Here is a 22,877-nt window from a genome sequence, read left to right on the forward strand (position 1 = left end):
GGAAGATTGACTGATAAAAAGCATTAACCAAAGGACTTGAACAGTCATAAAGTGACATTTCTGCTTAAGAAACACAGCAGAATTTAAAATTTTAACATAACGCATCGTGGCTCAAAGCCTGGAGCGGCTTCACTGTCGTCCCTCCATCTGAACCCCGTCCACACGGCGGCCCCCGCCGAGCCCGAAGACCCGACTCACCCGGTTTCGACGATGCCTGTAGGCCGCCAGCATGCTGACGAAGATGAGGAGCATGAAGACCCCCTGGACGGCCAGCACGGCGGCCCTGAGAAGCCAGTCCTCCTGCACCCAGCAGGGGGCGCTGTCCTGGCAGCTCTTGCAGCCCGGCCAGCACGGGAGACAGATGGGCATGTTCGGGTAACACGTACCGCCGCCCTCACTCCCGTTCACGGGGCCACCATCTGCATCACACACAGACACGTGCATCTACACCTACACAAACCCGTGTGAAGGCCTCACATACATGTGACTTACAACCCTCATACAGTACATGCAGAAATTCACTCATTCTGGAAACAAGAAAGTTTCCGTTTATGTCTCTAAAGGATTTTTCTCTTGATTTTAAAATAACCACAGGTTTCCGGGGGTACATTTTTTTTGTCCCACTACTGCAAAGACTTGACACGTGAGGGAAGCCAGTGAGGGATCGCGCCCTTGCTGCTGCACTAGCGACTACAGCTGGTCGGTCGGGGTCGACCTGGGAGGCTTCTGACATGTTACACCCTGACAGGTAGGACGGGGTAGATCAGTGCAATTGGACATTTCACACTGAGTAAAAGTTCGCAAAAAGACGCGTCTTGAGGTTCCAGTCTTTGCGCATTTTCAAATTTTATGAGCCAAGAACCCTGCGATCCCTCCCAAAATAACATTACACGTGTGTTTGTTTAGTTAATCAGTCTTTTAATCAATCATTTTGTATAAAAACCTGTGTTCCTCACCAGACTACAGCTTAATTTGTCACTACCTCTGCAGCTCAGTGGCCTTGGTTGTTATTGACAGAGGTCACGCTTACAGTTTCAGATACTTTTGCCAAAAAGTCACAAAATTTTTAAAGCGTTAAAGCATTTGCTTGAGTGCTGCCAAAGTTCAGTTTACAGCTGCATTAATTGATTTTTGGGCACCGGGGACCAGAGGAAGATCGACGCAAAATATGCAACTACCACCACATCACCAGCTTTACAGTGTTAGGTAAGTGTGGTAGCTAACATCTGCCTACTTTAACATCCGGTAGTGTGGCAACATTAAGGTTCATTTGGAGTGGTTTAAGTCCCCTTTCGGCTCTGTTTTGGTCTCCAACAACTCGTGAGGGAAACATCTGGCTCCTCGGCGGCTAAATGCTCCACTTTATTCACAGGCTAGTTGCTATCTGTGTCCGTCTGCTGTTTGGTGCTGAGCAGGTAGTCTACAGTGGGTTTACTGGTTATTTGAGCTGGAAGTGGCTTTCTGTTAGGTTGGTAGTGGGTAAACGAGGGGCTCAGATTACGTTACAGTTATTGCACGCCCAGTAAAACCAAAACTATGAGCTAAAAGAGGCTAAAAGTTCTGTCATGCTGAACTGAAAACTATAGCATCCTGGCGTCTCTTTCAGATTTGCAAACTTAAGTTAATTTATTCTCGTTACATTAGGTCGAGTTGTGTATATACAACTCGACCTAAGCTAGGACGCTATAAATGACTGTCCAGAGCAGGTATGTATCTGTACCTGCTGTGGACAGAGGTAAGTGATCCACTTACCTGAGTCCTGAGGGGCTATGTCAGGGTTGTAGTAGCCCTCTTTACAGCGGCAGCAGTACTGACCCAGTCGAAAGCCCCGGCCTGGTATCGGGACGCACTGCAGAGGAGAAGCAGAAAAAATTGGTCAGTTTTTTTTTTCTTTTGTCTGGGTTGTTTTAGATTTTTATTCTTTTTCCTTTGAGTAATAACAACAATACAAACAAATAGAAATACTTTTCTTTTATCAAGTCCTTGATTGTTTTTACTACTCTTAATTGGTTGTTGCATGTTTTTTTTTTAAAAAACAGATTCTCTGACTTCCTTTACTTTTACTTTGACATCTTCCTCAGCCTCAGGTGTGACGCCCCAGGTGGAGTCCCCATTAAGGAAACAGTGTCACAGGTGAACATCCCGACGAAACTAAATTGGGAACTGTTAAAATGAGGAAAATGAGCTTTTCACCCAGGAAAGCTCTGTCACACACAGTTGCACGCAGCTCCACTTGAGAACTGCCCAGTTACAGTAAACGTTTTCTACTGTTGGCCATTTAACATCTCCCAGTGCCTCCGCTGTCACTGTGTCATTGAGAAAGGCAAGACAGATGGACTTTAATAGCGCAGAGGGTGGACGAAATAACAAAAACAGGTGACAGGAATATAATATTATTCATTTAATATGGGAGCGGCTATCGCCCAGAGCAACTACATTTTTGTCCTGTACGTATCAGGAGTTCAAGGTTTGGCTGAAGGACATGAGGACAGGAGGAGCAGGGGATCAACTAAACTGAACTACAGACCCTGTAATTATCAGGGGACCCCCCCCCCCTCCGTGCCACCTGAGCTACATCCCTTTGATAAATGATATTTTTGTGTTGACTCTATGCACTGATTGCATTTTATTTTTTTAAAATATATGCTTTTTATTCTTTGAGAACATGGCAAGAATACAAACATACAAAATTTTAAAAGATTAAAACAAATCAAGCCAACATAGCACATTCCAGGTAACAATAGCCACAGTCATAATTTAGTGCAAAGCAGGTATTCTTTAAAAAATAGTATATACATACATACATACATACGTTTGTGCGTATATATACATATGTATATATGTATTTATATATATATATATATATGTGTGTATGTATATATGTGTATTATTGTGTATATCTGTATATATATTTGTATATATATACATACATATATATATATATACACATATATATGTATGTATATATGTGTATATATATATATACATACATATATATATACACACACATATATATGTATGTATATATATGTGTATATATATATATATATATGTGTATATGTATGTATGTACGTATATATATGTGTATATATGTATGTGTATATATGTATATATATATATATATATGTATATGTGTATATATGTATATAAATGTATATTTATATATATATTTTTATATATATATATATATATATGTGTATGTATGTATATGTATATACGTACACATATATGTATATATGTATATGTGTATATATGTATATATGTGTATATATGTATATATATACATATATATATATATATATATATATATATGTATTCAGCTCGTCCACCCATGCCTGTTTAAGTCCTGCTGTGATCAACAGAGTTCTGTTATGTAGGATCTGATAAAAAGGGGAAAACGCGCCCTGAGCAACAGAATCAAATTTATTTAGCGCCTCCAGGGACTCATGCTCGTCCAAGATTTCAAAATTGAGCGTTTGCTTCGTGATACACTCTCGAATTTGTAAATATCTTAATAACTTGATGCAGGGATATTGTAAACAGCTCGTAACTGTGCAATAATTGCATTTTTTGATTATAATTATTCCATGGAGTGTTCCTGTTAAAACACTTTTCTGTTGTATTTAATTAATATTGTAAAACATTGGTCCTGTTTTAGGATTGTGTAATGTACTGGTATTTCATCAACCCGTGGATAATTAGTGATGAATATCATGCACTAAGTAGGTTTATGTATTGCATTAACATAAAACAGACATGGTGGCAGTTACATTAACGTGCATTCCACAAAAACAGGGTGTAAACACATGGATGGATCACTGAACGGGCTTACTTGGCACAAGGGTTAAGGGGGTCCCTGGACCTGAGTCCCCGTTTGAAGTGATTACAAAGTGACAACAAAGAGACACAAAATGACCCGAAAGAGGCAAAATGACTACAAAGCTACACAAAATGATCACAAAGAGATGCAAAACAACCAGAAAGATACACAACAGGACTACAAAGGACGCTAAAAAGACACACTAAATAACTACAAAGAGACAAAAAAACCCACAAATTGACACAAAATGACCTGAAAGAGACAGAATGACTACAAAGACACATGACACGACTACAAAGAGACACAAAACAGTTGTTTTGCCCATTGTTTCATAATCCACCCATGCGTAAATAAAAAATGAAATGTTGTTTAACTGAAAAAGGGATAGATTAAAACCAAACAAATGGCTCATTCTAGCAAACCAAAACAAGATTGACAGTAAGTGTGTCCCAGCTTCAAATAATTTTGAACTGTGAGGACATGAGGCAGCGTCATTTTTCTGTTGGTGCTGTGAAGCTAACAGTAGCTGGATGAATACAGGTTAAAAACGGGGTCACACCGACATTACTCTCGCACTCTATTTCCTACTGATGCTAGCGTCAATTTAGGCAGTCGGGATAGAGACACACACACACACACACACACACACACACACACACACACTTGGATGCTCGGTGTGTTAATCTAAGTTAAAAGCTAAATGGATACATAATGCCTCTACTGAGAGCATTATCCTTTTCTAGAGAAATCCTGTTCCCATGTGTACACACACATACACACACACACATACACACACACACACACACACACACACACACACACACACTGAACACACACTCAAACTGGCCTCGCATATGTATATACAAACTCACAACCCCTTTATCAGATGCTCAAAGACCTAATGGCACGGGCTGAACATTAATGTGATATGGATTATACACAGCGGCCAACTTAATTCTCTTCATGGTTGCATCTCAAGTCAACAGACAGTCGTAGTGAATCAGGGGACTCGCTCATCTGTCATGTTTAAGTTGAATCCGTGGGTCGGCACACCGGCCACGTCGAACGCTTTGCAGCGACGCGGCCGCCGCGTAGTCTGTGGTTTACATCGGTGCACTCAAGAAATTGAGCTCCAGTGGATAAAATATATTATCACGGATCACTTGGACCAAACATTTCACCTGGCATCAAACCCGAGTCTTGCCTCTGTTCTTGTTTGTTGGTAGTGTGTCTGGTTAACCACTGCAGGATTTCATGTTGAAGGTGCTCCTGCTTGCTGTTCACTGCTGACATCTCTAACATTGGAAATTCCTCTAGGTTTTATATGTTCTACCTGAGAGTGGAATAATTCTACATCAGTGCATATGTGAAAGAAATGATGCTAAATCATATACATTATTCATACTTTTTTTTTTAATTTGTAAGGGACCATATAAAATATTAAACATAAAGTAAAATATTAAACATAAACATATATTTGGGTCTGGAAATATGATGGAGCATTGAAAAAGTACTGTGGCGGCACCTTGAAAAAATAACTGAACTTGATTTTTAAAGCATGCAAAAATACTGAAAACCACTTAGACGTGGTTAAATTTAAAATTAAATTAAAATAGAAATTAAAACAGAAAATGAAGGAAGAGAACACCACAGGACTGTAAAATAAGACAAAAGACACCATATTGCAAGACAGGACAAAGCAAAAGAAAATTACACAAGAAAAGATTAGAAATATGAGGCAATGGGAGGAGACAAAAGATGAAACATGACAAGACAAAGCAGGGCAAGTGTACATGAGAGGAAAGAAGATGATATGGACCAATAGGAGACAAGAGGAGGCATGGCAAGACATGACAAGAAAAGATGGTTGAGAAGACTTAGTACGACATGGCAAGGCAGGACAAAATAAAAGAAGACAAGACCATGCAGGACAGGGGAGGGAAAAGCAAGATATGAGATGAAACAATAACATGATTTAAGGCAAAACGACAGAGTACAAGACAAGGAGAAGATGAAAAAAGGCAGGAAAAATGAGATGACATGAAAGAATGGGACAGGAAAAGATGAGAAAAGCTATGAAAGGACAAGGCAGGCTAAGACTACATGAAATGGGACAAGATAAGACAAGATGGGGGACATGATGAGAAGAGACGAGGTAACATATGATAGGACAGGATGGACAAGAAGGCAAATTACATCACAGTTTAAGACATGACAGGGCGAGGGGAAGGGAAAATAAGACAAGGTCGTGCAGAAGAGGGAGAAACAAAACCAGATGAGACTAAACGATGAGTTGAGATGAGATAAAACAAGATGAGACAATAGTAGACAGGACAAGATGGAGCAAGGCATTTAAAAAAGAAAGGCATTTAAAAAAGAAAGGCAGGGCAAGATGAGGTGAGATGAGAAAGGACAGGAAAAGAAGAGACTAGGAATGGAAGGACCGTGAAGGTAAAGACCACATGAGATGACAGGACAGGACAAGATGAAGCCAGGTATTAAAAAACGCAGAGCTAGACAATATGAGATGAGACGAGACAAGATGGTAGGACAAAGGCCAGAAAAAGATGAGACAAGGCATGAAAGGACCACAAGGGGTAGACTACTTGAGATGAGATGAGACAAGATGAAGCAAGGCATTAAACAGGCCGGACCAGATGATATGGAAAAACATGAGACAAGACAAAAAGAACAAAGTATGACAAGACTATATCAGATGAGATGAGATATTACAAGATGAGGTAAGATTAGCGAAAAAGAGGGGAGAAGACAAGATGAGATCAGATGAGATCAGATGAGAGAAGACAGGACAGGGCAAGAAGAGACTATGCATGAAAGGACAAGGCCAAACAAGACTATATGAGAAGAGATGGGATGAAGTGAGAGACAATGAGATGTAACGATATGTGACAAGAAGAGACAAGACATGACAAGTCAGAACATCATACTTTAAGACATGACAGAGCAAGACAAAGAAAAACAAGATGAGACAAGACATGAAAAGATCATAAAGGTGAAGACTGAGTTGAGATGAGTTGAGATGAGTTTAGATGATATGATAGAAGACAGGACAAGATTAAGCCAGGCATCAAAAAGGTAGGACAAGATGAGATGGAATCATACTTTGAGACATGACGGGGCAAGACAAAGAAAAACAAGACGAGACAAGACATGAAAGGACAAGGCAGGGCAAGACTACATGACATAAGATGAGATGAAATACTGTATGATGAGAGGAGACAAGACAAGATAAGAGAAGACAGGACAGAAAAAGATGAGATAGGGAAAGAGTGGACCACAGTGGGGAAGACTATCTGGGATGAGATGACATGACACAAGACAATATGAAAGGAGAAGAGATGGAAGTAGATAAGATGAGACAAAATGACATAAGTTGAATGAAGGCATGAAAAGGACAAAGTAGGACAAGTCTAGATGGGAAGAATTGCAATGAGACAAGAAGAAGCGAACGAAATTAGATGAAACAAGGCATTGAAGGACAAGGCTGGCCAAGACTAAATGAAATGGGGTGATATGAGGAAGGAAGAGATTAGATGATATAAGATACAAGACAGAGACATTGACAAGGCATCAGAGGACAACGCAGGCCAAATCTACAAGAGATGAGTCGAGGCAAGACAAGATGATGAGATATGATAAGAGAAGACAGAACAGGGAAGGAAAGCAAGACAAGTCTACATGAGATAAGATGAGACACAACGAGACATGACGAGAGAAGATTTGGGATGGGACCGTACAAGACAAGATAATAAGGGACAAAGAAGACATGTTAAGAAATGAGAGGGGAGAAAGCCAAACAGGACACAAGACCCAGGACAGAAGAAAGTGGGTGACCCAATACATGCTCTGCCTAGCCAAAGGGTTTGAATCCTCTAAACCAGGTAGGACAGGACAGGACAAAGGGTGCCGTGTGGATTTGGGATTTTTGGGACCGTTCTTCTCTTGTGTTTCAGACCTCTGTGAGTGCGGGCGCATAAAGGGGAAGTATGTCAGCGGGCTGGATTATCACCATAATCCATCAGATCATCCCACAGCCTGCCACCCAGCACAGCCATCTTTAAATAGACGGCTGAGAAGAGAGGTACAGGATTGGGTCTGGACAGACGGGCCGGCAGGGAAAAGGGAGACCGAAGCAGAAAGACTGGTGGCGGTGGTGGAGGGGATGGGCGAGCAGACAGAGGAGTGGAAGTGGGAATGGATGAAAGGATAAAGAGGAAAAAAACTGAATAATGAGTACAGACAGAAAGGCCTTAAACCATCTTGAGAGGTCACAAACAGTTTAGAGTGTATGTGTGTGATGTAACTAAAGGTCACGAACAAGAGTTAGACAGTTTAAACAGTTTGTCTACGGTTTAGACCAGTGGTCCCCAACCTTTTTGACAGGTGTACCCCCAGATGAACTCAAATCCTCCTGCATTGTCACAAGTATTTATTTCAGTGTATCTCTTACCTTTAGCTAACTTTTTCAGCGGGTTATCCTCCTCCTGTTATGTATTCATGTTAGCTATCTATTAATCATTTATAATCACCACTTATCCATTTTTGTTCACCATTCCCCAGTTATCATTTATTCAAAACCTTTAGCTATTTTACCATTTATCCGACTGTTTCAACTATTTATTCATCAATTTAAGATAACTATTGATCCGTTACTTTAACCATCCATTTTAACCATTTATCCAGTTTAGCTATCAGCTATCTTATTTAACCATTCATTTTAGCTATTTCAACTGTTTAACATTTTTATTTAACCTTTCTTTTCTTTTTCTTTTTTTTACTATTAGCTAACTATATTAAACACTTATCTAGTGGTTCTTTTTTCAACCATTTATCTAACTATTTAATAGATGTTTCTGCCCACTTGCTAAATAGTTTTCACACAGACCTATCACTCAGTGCTCAGGTGCTAGAGCTGACACAATATGCGCATATTTTTTTTTAATACAAATCGGAAGTACCCATGTTGGGAATCGCTGTTGTAAACAATATTTGAATAAAGTGGAAATACCTACAGTTATGATGTCTTAAACACATCACATAATGTCAAGATAAAGAGGTAATTCTTGACTTTGGATCAAAGATCAAATCAAGGTTCACTCAGAGGTTCTTCTGGAGTTTTTGATTTCATACCATGACTTTCATCAGAAGATGGAGTTGCCCAGTTGTTTGGTAATTGTGCTTCACTTTTTTTTTTCACTTCTCGTCCATTTTGGCTTTAAAGTTGATATTCAAAGTCAATTCTTGACCTCGGACACACTAAACATTGTCACATGAAGGTGCACTCGATAGCTGTTCTGTATTTACCTCTTAAACCCAGCAGGGCCACCCATAAGTCCATCATTTTAAACTCATCTTGTGCGGACAAGCACTTTTCAATCTAGTTGAGATTCTAAAGTTTGTCGCGATTTCCTGCCTCGGGCTGTTTATTTTGGCCATTCTGTGTCCTGACGTTCTCCACCCACCCACCAGATGCCCTAAGTCTCTCCCACCGGTCCCTGCTTCCTGACTTCCACATCCACCTGCCCTGCAGTAACCCCTGATCTTCCCCGCCCACTCACACACCTGTTTCCAGTTTCTTCATGATCCCAGCCAGTATTTCAACCTGCCTGTTCTACGTACTCCCTGCCAGACTGTGTGTTGTCCTTTATCCTGTGTCCTCCCGTTCTTGCCAACCTGCATGTTGCGGGTCTTCCCGTTGGCCTGTAAGCCCCCGCCCTCATCATCTCTATCATTGAAGTTACTTCTCTGCACATGGCTGCCCACCTGTGTGCTTCGTAAACCTACCGGCTCCAAACATTCCAAATCTGTCAGGTTGAATTTTGGAAAAAGCGCATCTTAAATGATGCAGCAGACAATCCATCGAATGAAATGGTGCAGCCATTAACAACATTACTCAATGAGTATTTCACTCACTACAAGTATCATTCTGTAGTTGCAATAAAGCACTGAAACAAATAGATACAAAATACAGTATATATAGTTTAATTTTCCAAATGTAAAGAAACTAAAGGGCAAACTTTAAGGGTAAATCCAAAGTTTAAGAGGTTGAAGTTCTCAGAAAAATGGAAATATGACTGTGGCTGGAGGTAGTTTGAGTTTGCTACATGCGGTCTCAAGTTTGCAAACTCTTCTGTCAAGTTTTTTTTTTTTTTAATTTGTACTCAAAGAGGTTGAGAATAACCTCAAATTTCAGACTCAGTGTAAGTTTAGCAGTGGACTAAACTGAACAATTGTCTCAAAGAGCAAAGAAATATCTAATTTGGAGAGTTATTTTTAAATTCAATTTATAAGAACTATGTCAACATCATCCACACTTGTTGCCTTTTTGTAGACATTTTTCTGTCACTATTTTCCTTAGATGTAGCTAAGTAGCTTGCTAGCTATGACGAAGGATGGTGTCCCCATTCTTTACACAGTCTACAAAGCTCTGATTGGTTGTCTCTCCAGCTGGTTTTAATAGGTGTCAATTGGCCCAATGTCAGACCTACAGTATTTTAATCGCTGAGCAAATTGGAGATGTGCGTGGTGAATGATAGGTCTGAGACCGGGCGAGGTCTGAGACAAATCAGTCATCCAATATCCAGATTTCCCTTTCCAACACCACACTTCTGCCTTCAAACTGAGGAGAAAATCTTGAAGTTCTCAATCTTTTTGTCTCAAAATTCAGCCGGACTCCGTCACGGGCAGGAAAAAGAGGTAAGCCAATGATGATTGTTGTTTCATTAACCAACGAGGCTGGTATGCTGAAAGTGCTTTTGTATTACACAAAAAGGGGACATCCTGATGGGTCATTAATCTAAGGTACAGTACAATATGTACCATATAGCCGCTGTCTTGGGAACTGCCAATGTTTAGCTTCATCGCATGTCATTCCACTCTCACAGTCCTCCTTTCTCTCTAATTTGAACTGTCCAAGTAGATATTCTACACTTAATACTCGCAAGAGAAAATACAGAAAAATCATAAAGTTGAAGCTTGTTTTAAACTAACCTAAAATCCAAGAAATTATCTCAAAACTCCAGGAAAAAAAAGCCTCCTGTGAGATTCAAAACTGATACTTTGTGAGACAGTTTCATTAAGAATAATACTAAACATCCTTAAACAAGTTTCCCTCTCGCTTTTCAAAATAACCCATTTTGTCTCCATAAAAGTTCAACATCCTTGATGTTTCATAGGTAAGGTAACATTTTCATTATGTGTGTTTTGAGGGATTCTTGGTTCTGTTAGTAGAGCAGAGTGCCCTTTTGAGACGTGGCTTAAAGGTTAGAAGAGGGGTCTGACACTTGGGTATGACTGATACGAATTCTCAAACCAACCTATAGGTGACCTGGATTATCGCAATTTGGTTGCAATTGCGTAGTGCATTCAGGAGTCATGGCGATTCGTCAAAGAGGCCAAACCCAAAGAAATATGGCAACCAATTATAAGAAAACGGTATGAAAAATTAACAAACATATCAATGCCTTTTAATGGCTTCCCCACATAATTTAAGCACCTGTCTGTTAAAGTGGAAATCAGGAACTTTAAGAAAAAATTATTTTGCTTCTTGCAAACAAGTTCAACAGTCTACAGCCAACGTGATTACAATTCATCCCTTTAGGGAACAATTTCTTTTATTTCATGGCAATTCATCCAATTATTGTGGAGACCTTTTATGCCCTTACCAAAAATGTCCAAAAACCTGCGGATGGGGTTATATAAAAGGTCCAGAGATCACCTAAGTCACCAGGATTCATCCTGTGGAAACCACGAATGTCTGTACAAAATTTTGTGTCAATCAACCCTTTAGATGATGAGATATTTTTACTGGGTAAATGAAAACTTTGACCTGCTGGTGGAGCTAGATGAAAAGTCAGGGGATCACCGAAATCATTAGGATTAATCATCTAGAGAACCTTTTAATATCTGTACCAATTTTCATGGTAATCAATCCTAGTAGTTGTTGAGAAATTTCAGTGTGGACCCAAGTGGTGAACAGACCCCCCCAGGCATTGCCTTTGCTAATGTAAAGTTGTCTATAAGTGGCTACACGATGACACTGTTGGATCTGTATCTGCACCAAAATCAACCATTTGTCTCCTGGCCCATTGCTGAGCTTTTCACCAAATTTCATTCAATTCTGCTGAATAGTTTTTGAAATATCCATAAATAACAAACAACAACTGAAACATAAACCTCGTTGGCAGAGGTAAGAAACCCAGCTAATTGGGACTTTTGTTACCAAGGGCTGGTTCCCCTGTAATTTAGCAGTTTGGTGCTAAATGAGGTAAATTCAAAAGTAGGTAAAAGTAAGCTTTTCTGCTGTGGTTCAGCTCATAAAAACCAGGTAGCAGGTAGTTTCTCTCCCTGGTTCTTGCATCGCTGTGTTTACCTCCATGGTGGTGCGGTTGCACTGGTGCGTATCAGCAAACCAGCTGTCCCCTGTTGCACACTGGTCCAAGTCAATGTCCTGAATGGTGACGTCCACACGGATCACACCTCTGAAAGAGGAAAGACAAAGAGAGACAAAGAAAGACAGAAAGACAAAGATGCGCACAAGAGACCGGTGTGTTTGTCAGAGTAAACACAAAAAAGAGTGGCTCTAAATAACATCAGACTCCTTAGAATAATCTTTTTTATTCCTGCAGCTCCGCATTTCCTCTGCAGAAACCTGTGTGGCCTGTAAGTGGATTCCCTTTCAAAGGTCATATTTTATCAAACTCTGTTGATTCAAACATAATTTTTATCCCAAATGCTTATCAAACCTCTCTCCAGAGTGCTGGAGGAAAGGTCACAGCGGCCAACACAGAACTAGAAAGGCAAGTGAAATACAAATACTGCAGTGAAATTATTTGTGAAATGTCATCCTGGTTTTGATTCCGTTTTATCGGCAGAAGAGCCGAGAGAAATGGCTCCAACTTCAGTGAGGAGCACGAAACAAACCGGAGATAAAGGATGTTTTAACCAACACTATCTACTTGCAATAACATCTTCAACATGTGATGGATCAGGTCCTAACCTGATCTAAGGGGGACTCTGGGAGCTCCTACCAGACAGGTCATTGTTTACAACTCTGCGACAATGGAGCTGAGCAACTGGAGTTTTCTTCTGCTCTACCTAACATACTGCTCTGCTCACGCGGTGGAGCGAGGCCGCTTGACACGTCGTTCCTGAAGACTCTCAGCTTTCTCTTTCCTGATGGCAGGAAACATTTACGTCAAGCAAAAAGCCAAACTGGGCTGTTCCGGTTTTGCAGAAACCTCCTAGAAGATTAAGTGATTGCTCTAAGATGAAAGAGCGGGGAAAATTTAAGAGAAATTAATATGCAAGTCAGATCTAAAAATAAAGCCCCCAACAAGTTTATAATTCAAGAAATTATCTCGCAGGCTGGTAGTTAAAGATCCCTGATGTACTGTGCATCTGCCAGTGAATGATGTCATCGGTCACGTGATAATATTCTTGGAGCCACCAATTACAGCAAAACACCTGTGTAAAATAAGTGACGTCATCAGCGTGAGACAGCTTGATTGTGAATCGTGCCTTCCAGTTTCCGTTGTTGTAGCAGTCAGTGTATTGGTGTGTTTGAAGATTTGTAATGGTTCATCTTCTGTGTGAGCTCGCATTTATGTGTGTGTGTGTGTGTGTGTGTGTGTGTGTGTGTGTGTGTGTGTGTGTGTGTGTGTGTGTGTGTGTGTGTGGGTCCTAACCTGAACTCAGGTGTCAGGTCGGGCTTGAGGCCGTAGAAAGATGTGGACAGCGTGAGCATCCAGCCTGGCACGAAGCGTCCGTCCTTGCAGTCCAGGAAGGGGGCGCTGCCCCAGCGCACCCCGCTACGATTGGTCACATAGCTGTCACCCTGCCCCCACTTGGGCGTGTCCAAGGTGTTGAGGTCATTGAGGAGCACCCGTTTGGACAGGGTCGCCATCGGCTGGTTGGACTCTGGGAATTTAAAGCTTCTGAACCAGCTGTCATCTGGGGCCGGGGCAGGTGGGTGCAGGCTCTCCCAGGCCTTGGATAAGTCCTGCAGAAGGATGGTCTGCACCTTGGCTGTCGGGTTGCGGGTGGCGCAGAGCACCAGCTGCGGCACCGGGGTGGTGGGGTCGGCATCGAAGGTGAGCAGGGCCCGCTGGATGAGCACGTCGGCCTCCAGGAGGGCACGGACCAGGGCGTGGTACCACTCCATGTCCTCCTGCACCGTGCTCTCCCGCAGATCACTGGCCTGGAAGATCATGTTGAGGAAGTTGGCAGTACCGGCTAGTGCGTCCAGAGCCGGCCGGAGGGGGGCGCTGAAGCTGAGGGGCAGGGATCCGGTCTGCCCAGGTGAGCTGTACGCCCGTGAGCAGCGAGCCACTTCCAGAGCGGAGGCGTCTCCGGTGTACAAGAAGGTCTCTGCCACTGACCAGTCATCCTCCTCCTGTGTGGGAGGTTCTGAAGGCGTGGCTGCAAACCCAGAAGGCTCTGGGGGTCTGAAGGAGCTGGAGGGGGGCGTGGAGGTGTCTGAAGTTCTTGTGCTGTTTGTTAAAGAGTCAGTGGTGTTGACTGCCTCCACGGGGACTCCTGATGTGGAGTCTGGAGTCACCTGGGCTCTGAGGAAGGATGGGAGCAGAAGAAGAAGCCAGACAGGACCCATCCTGGATTCACTCCGGGGAGGAAGAGGAGGAGAGGGGCGAAGGGGGTCACACGGGACGACACCGTCTCTTTTCGGCTCTTCAGCCCTTTTGTAATTAACTTGAGGAGACAGAAGCGTCACATGTTGGCGGAGGTTGGGACTTTCCGCTGAGATTTCCTCATCTTCACATCAGGGAGGCGCTGGCAGAGGCGGCGGGTGTCCGGGTGGAGCGCGGCCCCTCGGTCTGCGGCGCTGTCGCTCACGCTCGGAACGCACGGCTCCATCTGTGCGCCGCGCGGGCACATGCAAGCGCCTTGGGGCGCACGCGCACGCGCTCGCAAGAAAATATCATTACACCCGCGCGTCCGCGGTGGTGGCGGTGGGAAGAGGCGGCCGACGGGGGGAGCGATGCCCGCATCTCCGCAGTCCGTCCGGTCTCTCCAGCCCGCGGTGGAGCTCGGTCTCCGGTGTCCGGTTTTAAAGTCGCTCCAGTGCAAAATAAACGCAGCGTGCGCAAGGAGGAGGAGGAGGAGGAGGAGGAGGATGAGGAGGAGGGTAAAGCCTCAAAGTTGGGGGGATCCCCCTGGCTGGTGGGAGGAGGGGATGGGAGGTGAGCAGCGTGTTGTAGAGATGGAGGGATGAAGGGAGAAGCAGATTCCCTCCCTCTCTTTCCTCCTCTCTTCTTCTCCTTCTGTCACCCGCTCTGCTATCTGTTGCTCCAAAGACTTCCAGCCCGTCTGACGGAGGCTTGTGATGCTGGTCCATCCTCCCTCCCCACCCCGCTCCCATCATTCCCTCTTCCCCTCCCCTCCCTTCATCCCTTCATTCACCCCGTGCCTCCCTCCTCCGTATCGACAGGGACGCTCACCAGCGCTGAAAGGTGATGAGAGTGGTACATCTGCTCTGTGTGTGTGTGTGTGTGTGTGTGTGTGTGTGTGTGTGTGTGTGTGTGTGTGTGTGTGTGTGTCTGTGTGTGTGTGTGTGTGTGTGTGTGTGTGTGTGTGTGTGTGTGTGTGTGTGTGTGTGTGTGTGTGTGTGTGTGTGTGTGTGTGTGTGTGTGTGTGTGTGTGTGTGTGTGTGTGTGTGTGTGTGTGTGTGTGTCTGTGTGTGTGTGTGTGTGTGTGTGTGTGTGTCTGTGTGTGTGTGTTTTCACCGAGGAGAGGATGATGCAGTCAGTCAGAGATGAGGGTTAAGCTCTGCTGCATTTGGGCGTCCATCAAGAATCTCCCTGCTGGATGGATGGATGGATGGATGGATGGATTAACTGGTCCTACACAGGGAGTGGAGTGGAGAAGAGGATGCTCTTTAACTGCACACACAAACACACACAAACACACACAAACACACACACACTGTGGAGGATATCATAAATGCATAAAGTTGAAGTGTTGATTAAAGAGGTGAAAACAACGAGATGAAATTTGAATTTTATCATTGTTTCCCGTTTTTTGCAATGTCAGGGAATTCCCCGTGTGTGTGTGTGTGTGTGTGTGTGTGCAGGGATGTGCACTAGCAAACACTGTCTTCATGCTTGTGTGTGCCTGCACCAAAGTCTGGATGAGCGAGAGATGCTGCATGAGAAGCGTGAGGAGGGAAAAAAAGAAAAGGGAAGGAAGAGAAAGAGAGAGAGAGAGAAGGGCGAAGCGAAGCACGCTCGCTGGGTGGAGTGATGCAGGCAAGAATCCTTGTTTTGGTGGCCATGGCAACAGGTTTCTGAGAATAACCCCCCCCCCATATGCACATACACACAAACACACACAAACATATACTCAAACAACACTCCCACCTCCCACCCTGGGGCTTCACTGCAGAGCAGCGAAGGTGCCGCAGTCAAGCCCAAGGAAGACAAAAAGGCACAGATGGTGTGTGTGTGTGTGTGTGTGTGTGTTTATGTCACCTGTGCATGCATGTCCTGTTGCGATCTAATCATGTTCCTGTCTGTTACAAAAAAAAACCAAACAAACAAGTGGTGCCGTCAGTTAAACGCCACCCGAGTCACAATCTGCTCCTTCAGTTTCCTTCTTCTTCTTCTTTTTTCCCCCCCCTCTCCTCTCCCTTAAAGTCTTGCTGTGCTTCTCTACTTTTCCAGTTAGTTGCGTTATTTGTGGTGTCCTGCACACACACAAGTGCCCAGGCCATGAGACAATAAAAAAAAGTACCGTGGCGGCGGTGAAACATTTGTCGGACTGCAACCCAACTTCTTCCGTGTCACGTTAGGTTGCAAACGTTCGTCTTCTTTCCCAAAAAATTCTGCCACAGAAATGTCCCCCCCTCCTAGAGTACAGCTCAAGTTTCTTTTTTGTTTTTTTTAATCATCAACCATCGAGAAAAACTCACCACAAATGAACAATATTTCACTAAAAAGTCAATTTAATAGAGGACCCCAGGGTAGAAATGAGCCGTGCCCCTCCCCCCGATTCCCACCGCTCCTCCCGCCATTTGTGCGTTGCGTGTACCCAGTTCCCTTGAAGTTATGTACAGATCAAACTACAGGCTACAGGTAGCAGCTTCATGATTTTCTGCCTCCAACCCGTATTCTGGGATTTAACTGGCCCCGGGTTTGCCTTTTGTCAAAGTAGTCTGCGGCAAATTTGATTAAACACGAGTGTTTTTAAGAGTATGTGGAATGTAAGTTTGGGAAATACGAGTGTTGTTGTGTCCAAAGTTCAGCTGTTGCAAATACGAAGCTTCAGCTGTTTGAGTGAGTCCAAGCAAGTGGGTATCTTCATAGGCTCAACCCCCCCCCCCCAAGAGGAGGAACAGAAGCAGTGACCGAGAGCGGTTTTATTGTACAGTGCATATGAACGTGTGCGTACGCGTTTCAAGACAAACTTGAAAAAAAAAACAACGTAAAAACATCTTTCAAGTACGGAGCTGGAATCAGGACGGGGCTTAGTCCAGCTTAACATAAGGACTGGACGCAGTGGGAAAGGGCCGTCGTGGCTCTGTCCGAAGAACACTTACCGCCGCGGCTAAAGCCCTCTGAGTAACGAGCCGTTTAATCTGTACACAACCAGAAACGGACAAGAACGACGACGTGCGGTTTTCACGCAGAAGGACAGGCCTGAACTACCCCTGGGCGGCGGAGACCAGCCGGACGCAGTGGCTGTGTGCGGCTTCCTGACGTCTTGTGGCCACAGTGAGGTTGCCGGGTTCGGTGAGACCTTGTCTGTGCAGAGTCCAAAACCACAGCCTGCGCTCGGCGACTGTGGCCTGCACCGAAGCCCCGAGTGGATAGATGCTCTGCTGCTCATCCTTTGCTGTGGCCTGAGTCGAGATGCAGGCGATGCTGTGATCTGATTCTACACACATATCCATTATTACCTTTTCTGGTGATTATTTCGGGACAATTTGGTGAAACTGCCGTTTTACAGTCTCCTATATAGAAATGAGAGGAATTTTCTCAACATTTTTCAACTTTTCTCTTGACAGAACTTTACTCTTGAAGCGTTGGAGTCTCTGTTGTCTTACAAAATGAACAAAGTAAGACCAACTTAAACAAAATCAAATGAGAAGACGTAAAATGAGACGAGACAAATCAAGTGTGTTTATCAATTCTTTCAGCCCTTCTGCTCCTGCCGCTTCTGTCGCTGCTGTTGCTGCTGTTGCTGCTGTTGCTCTACACGTTGCTTTTTTAAAAATGCGCTCGATAACATTCTGAGACTTTGCCGTAAAAAAATTTCACGTAAAATTCAAATGAGACAAGACGACACGAGACGAGAAGACGCGATTAGATGTGTCTGCTGAGAGAACGCAAACAAAACATAAAACATTACAACACGGCACGATGAAACGGTTGCGTAATATTAATGTTGCATGCGGCCGACCTCTGACCTCCAGGCTGCATCACATCAATATTCAGCTCTGCAGGGCGGGTTGTTAGTTTGATTACTTCACATAAAGCTCAGATACGGACAAACTCTCTGCGGCTCACATGTAAACACACACACACACACACACACACTCTAAGGATTAATGGCCCTTCATCCACTCTCCCGTCATTATCTGTACTCAGGAGCGGCATCATCCATCACTGCCGGATGGCCTGCAGCGCCATCTGCCTGTCACCCAGCGTTATTGCGGCACTCCACCGCCCAGCGTCGGTCTCGGCTGTTCGGACTCTCACTGGCTGTGGAGGCTGCTCTCTGTGCTTGAAGCAATCCGACTGGAAACGAGGCTAAGCTGCTGCTCGGGGCCGCGCAGCAGGGAGGCGGCCCTCACACAGTGGAAGTCTGGCTTATTGTTTGGTTTGCTGTGTCTTGCACTGCACTTGACTAAGGACAGTGCCGGGTTTATTAGCTTTTGTTTTGGCCACGCTGGCGGCACGGTCCTGGGGACGGCGGTGATGGTCCGTCCGTTTGTCCGCTGGTCCACCACTTTGGTCCGGGGTGAAACCTTTCAGCAGTAATCAAATTCATGGTTGTTGCTGATGAGTTTTCGACACACATTCTCGTTCCCTCCAGGGTGAACTGTAATAACTTCGATGATCCTCTGACTTTTCCCAGTAACGTTTCAATAACAGCTCACATTTTCACGGTTTTTCTCCAGGAAGACATTGGTCACTGGTTGGTCACAAGAAAAGTGGTGAGTTTCCACCCGCCTGTTTTTATTTGTAATTTCCAGTTTGCGCATAAACAAAGCCGGAGTTGAAATGCTGGAGATTTGAAAAAAAATTTGAAATATCGCTGAGGCTGAGGTGGAAAAGTTGGCCTGTACCGACAAAGTGCAATGGAAACAGACTTAGTGAATAAAATCGTGACGTACATGAGGCGAAGGAAAACCCCAGATCTCTGCGGAGCCATGAGGAGACTGCAGCCTCCCTTAGATTAATACGTGAAGCAAACAGAAATGCCATATTTCCATCACGTTTTCTACTTATTTCTTTCGCTGTTTTAGGTTTGACCCGCGCTCCCGTCATCTTGAATTTCACCTTGTTGCACCCTCTTCTTCTGTAGTGGAGAATTAGCCCCTCACAGCTGTTTGTCATGGGAGTTTCTGAAGCTCTCCGACCAGCCGGCAAGCAGGTCTGACGGAGTATTTTCTCATGCCATAAGCGCAGCCTCGCAGAGCGGTTACTTCCGGTCGGGTCGGGGGGGGTCACACTCTGCTTAGAGCCGTAAAAATGTTTGGGTCGGCCCTGGTTTCTTCTCTGCTCCGTCTGAGCTTCAGCTTCATTCAACTTGCTGTGACATGGATTTAACTGTTGTTTGTTGTGTCGTTCAGAACTTTGCTGTGATTTTCGTGCAACATATTCTATTATATTCTTATATTTTGTATTTTTATTCTCTTCTTTTTCAATTCCTCTTTTCGCATCTTATTCTTATGAGCTCATCTTCTTTTCTCAGCTGTATCTGTACCACTGTGAAGTTTTATTTCATTCTATTTATTTATTTCATTTGAATATTCCATTCTCCCTGGTTACTCATTGCACTTTTCCACAGGGTTATTTTACGTACCGTTTGATCATCTGGCCGATGTACTGTCATTCTCTGCTTGTCTACCGTTCTCTCTCTATTGTCTTTTATTTCACTTATTCTATCCTGTTTGTATTTCTTCCATTTTCTTTTCTTTTCGTCTTGTCTCCTCCTGAACAACCTTCGGTGTGTAAGTGAACAGTGTGAAGGCCCAGACTGTTGGCTGTTCAGACCTGCCGACCAGACGCGACCAGGATCAGCCGGGTGAAGAGCCCGCGTGTGCCACGGCAGCCTACAACCAGCCCGTTACACTGGACCCATCTTGCTCAACAAGTTTGGATTGTGTAGATTTGAAATCAGCAGGAACGGGGCAGATCAGGCTCAGGTGTAACACGTCTTTCTCATCCAGTCGTGCTCGTTTTATTTTCTGTCGACCACTGAAAAGCCGACGGAAACACACACAGGTTTGGTTTGAGGCATATTGTATTACTGTATATTTTGCTATTTTGGAAACAGAGCTGGGTATCTGTGGCCATATCTAGAGCTAATCTCTATTCATCAGGCCACAGACTAATGTGGTTCACTTGTGTCAGACTCATTTTTTGGCAAATTCTCTGCTGTGGTTTCACTTGTGATTAATATCAATTATTATCAGTTTTCTTTGACATTAAAGTCGAACCTCATAAGGGAGGAACCTGTCTGATTCAGGGGGTTTGAAGCCAAGAAGAAGACAGAGAACAGCACATTTGAAAAGTGACAGCCGTCTGATGGAGGAGTAAATAAGCTTGCTCTTAAGTGTGAACTCATCCTCGCCATCACTCGCAACACTTCATCAGATGTGACCTGTAAAATAGTTCTGAGCAAATTCAAGGAGGTGGTGTCAAGTAGCCGTGGAATTTTATTGAAATAACGTCATTTTATTGTTTCATTTTATGGATTTTTCTCATTAGTTTCTGTTGCGCACCTGAAAACCACAAGGTTTTCCTGCTTGACTGACAGTCACTTCGACAGTATCATAAGCTTCTCCATGTTTTTGGCTCTGACTGATGTGTTTACCTGATGAGCATGAATTTTTCTACTCATGTTTTTATTTTTTTTGGAGCTGATATTCTGACTTACAGCAGGAAAAACAGAGGTGGAACTAATGACATTAATGAGCGCTCAGATCCTGCAATTACTGTAACTCGAGCCAGTAATTAATGTTATTAGATAAACCTGGATTAGTGTTTTTCCCGGATCATGTGCCAGGGTTCATATGTGGGATCTGTTATATATTTATATGTCTGTTTTATTTCCTCCTTTTTACTATTTATATTGAATTATCTTTATGTATTTTTTTTTTTTCGGAAGGGGTCTATATTTGTATATTTTATCATTGTCAACTGTCTAACTGTCTAACATCAGTGCATATATATATATACATGTATACATATATGTTTGTACATGTATACTGGTCCTTTTGTTATGATCTAAATTTTACTGTTTCATTTTACCTTTCTTATTGTTTCATTGTTTTATGTTATGTTATGCCATGCTATATTTCCTGTTTACCAACGGTTAACATTTCTTTTAACTATGACCATGTTTGTTCCCTAACCTGCAATAACTGTTTTTAAAAAAACAAAAACAAAAAAAACAAGTTGTGAACACAACACTGATGTGTCATCACATTTTATGGCAAACTTGTTACCAAACAGCTGCTTATTGACACACCCAGCAGTTTGGAGTCACGTTTGTGTCCAACCTAACGAATCTAAGTCCGGTATTCCTTCTCTTTTAGCTCTGTTTTTGGTCTCCACCAGCGCTTGAGGGAAAAATTTGGCTCTTTAGCTGCTAAATGCTCCACTGTGTTCACCAGTTTGTCTCTGACTGTGTCTGTCTGCTGTTTGCTGCTCAGCAGGTGGTGGACAGTGGGTTTTTACAGCTTTTTTTTCTCTGAAAACAGCTGCCTGCTGCGGCCGAAAATGACGCTATGAGAGCGGTGAGAGTGAAGGAGAGCAGTAAAGCTGTGGTCCCGATAGATAAACAAATGAACTTAAACTCAATATAAAGCCCTGTAAAGTTGAGAGGAGCTGCAGATTCAGCTGGTAATCCTCTGTATGTTCAGATCTGACATTGTTTTCACATCGTCACTTGGTACATTGTTACTATAGAAATATCGACTATCGCAGCTTCAACCAAGCAAATATAATTTAAACCATTATGACGAGGGTTCCTTAGCATAACCAAGTAGTGATTTTTTAAAACCAAATCGTGAACTGTCCCCAACGGTAACAGAGTCATTTTTGTGCCTATTTTGAACCTATCTCCTGCCGATAGGTTGTCACATCAAAAAAGGCCCAAAAGGATAATTTTGGAAGGAAGAGACAAACAATACTAAGGGTTATATCCTCAGACTTTAGAGAAGCCCTCTGCAGAGCCACAGTAGACACATTACAACTGTTTTCACAGGCTGAGTGGTAAACTGATTGTCACGTGTAAAACCTCTGAAGTGCACCTGTAATGTGACAGGTACTGCTCTTGAGTGGTTCAGATCTAACCTGAGTGACAGAACTTTATCTTTACCTGTAGGGAATGTCTCGTCTGCCAGTGCCAGCGATTACCTGCGGTGTTCCCCCAGGGGTCTATTCTCGGCCCCTTTAATGTTTCCATCTTATGTGTTACCTCCGGCTCAAGTCCTCTGAAATTGCATGATTTATATTTACTGTTATGCTGATGATACTCACTTATATCTGTCCATGAATCCAGCAGACCTCTCCTCTGTCAAAATCCCGGTTGGCTACTGACTTTCTTTTGTTAAATACGGATAAAACTGGAGTGATGGTCGGCCTTAGTCCCCTCGGACTTGCAGTGTGCACAAAGAGTTTAGAAATCTAGGGGTGATTCTTGATTCTCACCTGAACTCTCCTGCTGATTTCCGTGCCATAACAGAGACGGCCGTGTGTCAGCTCAGGAGCGTTGCTAGGACCAGATATTTTCTTTCATTTTCAGGACATAAAAAGAAAACCTTCCTCGTGCCTTCGTTTACACCCAT

At 43.4% G+C, this 22,877-nt stretch overlaps 1 protein-coding gene across 1 annotated transcript in view; it reads right to left on the minus strand.

Moving 5' to 3' along the window:
- The window catches only part of gpr179 (G protein-coupled receptor 179), a 32,137-nt gene extending 17,687 nt beyond the window's left edge, over window positions 1-14,450 (minus strand). Inside the window, 4 exon segments of the mRNA XM_040146871.1 lie at window positions 199-419; window positions 1,753-1,849; window positions 12,213-12,321; window positions 13,528-14,450. Coding sequence (XP_040002805.1) covers window positions 199-419; window positions 1,753-1,849; window positions 12,213-12,321; window positions 13,528-14,450 — 1,350 coding nt within the window.
- Window positions 14,451-22,877: the final 8,427 nt, after the last annotated feature.

Source organism: Xiphias gladius, chromosome 15, assembly GCF_016859285.1.
Source record: "Xiphias gladius isolate SHS-SW01 ecotype Sanya breed wild chromosome 15, ASM1685928v1, whole genome shotgun sequence".
In the NCBI taxonomy this organism is placed as follows: domain Eukaryota; kingdom Metazoa; phylum Chordata; class Actinopteri; order Istiophoriformes; family Xiphiidae; genus Xiphias; species Xiphias gladius.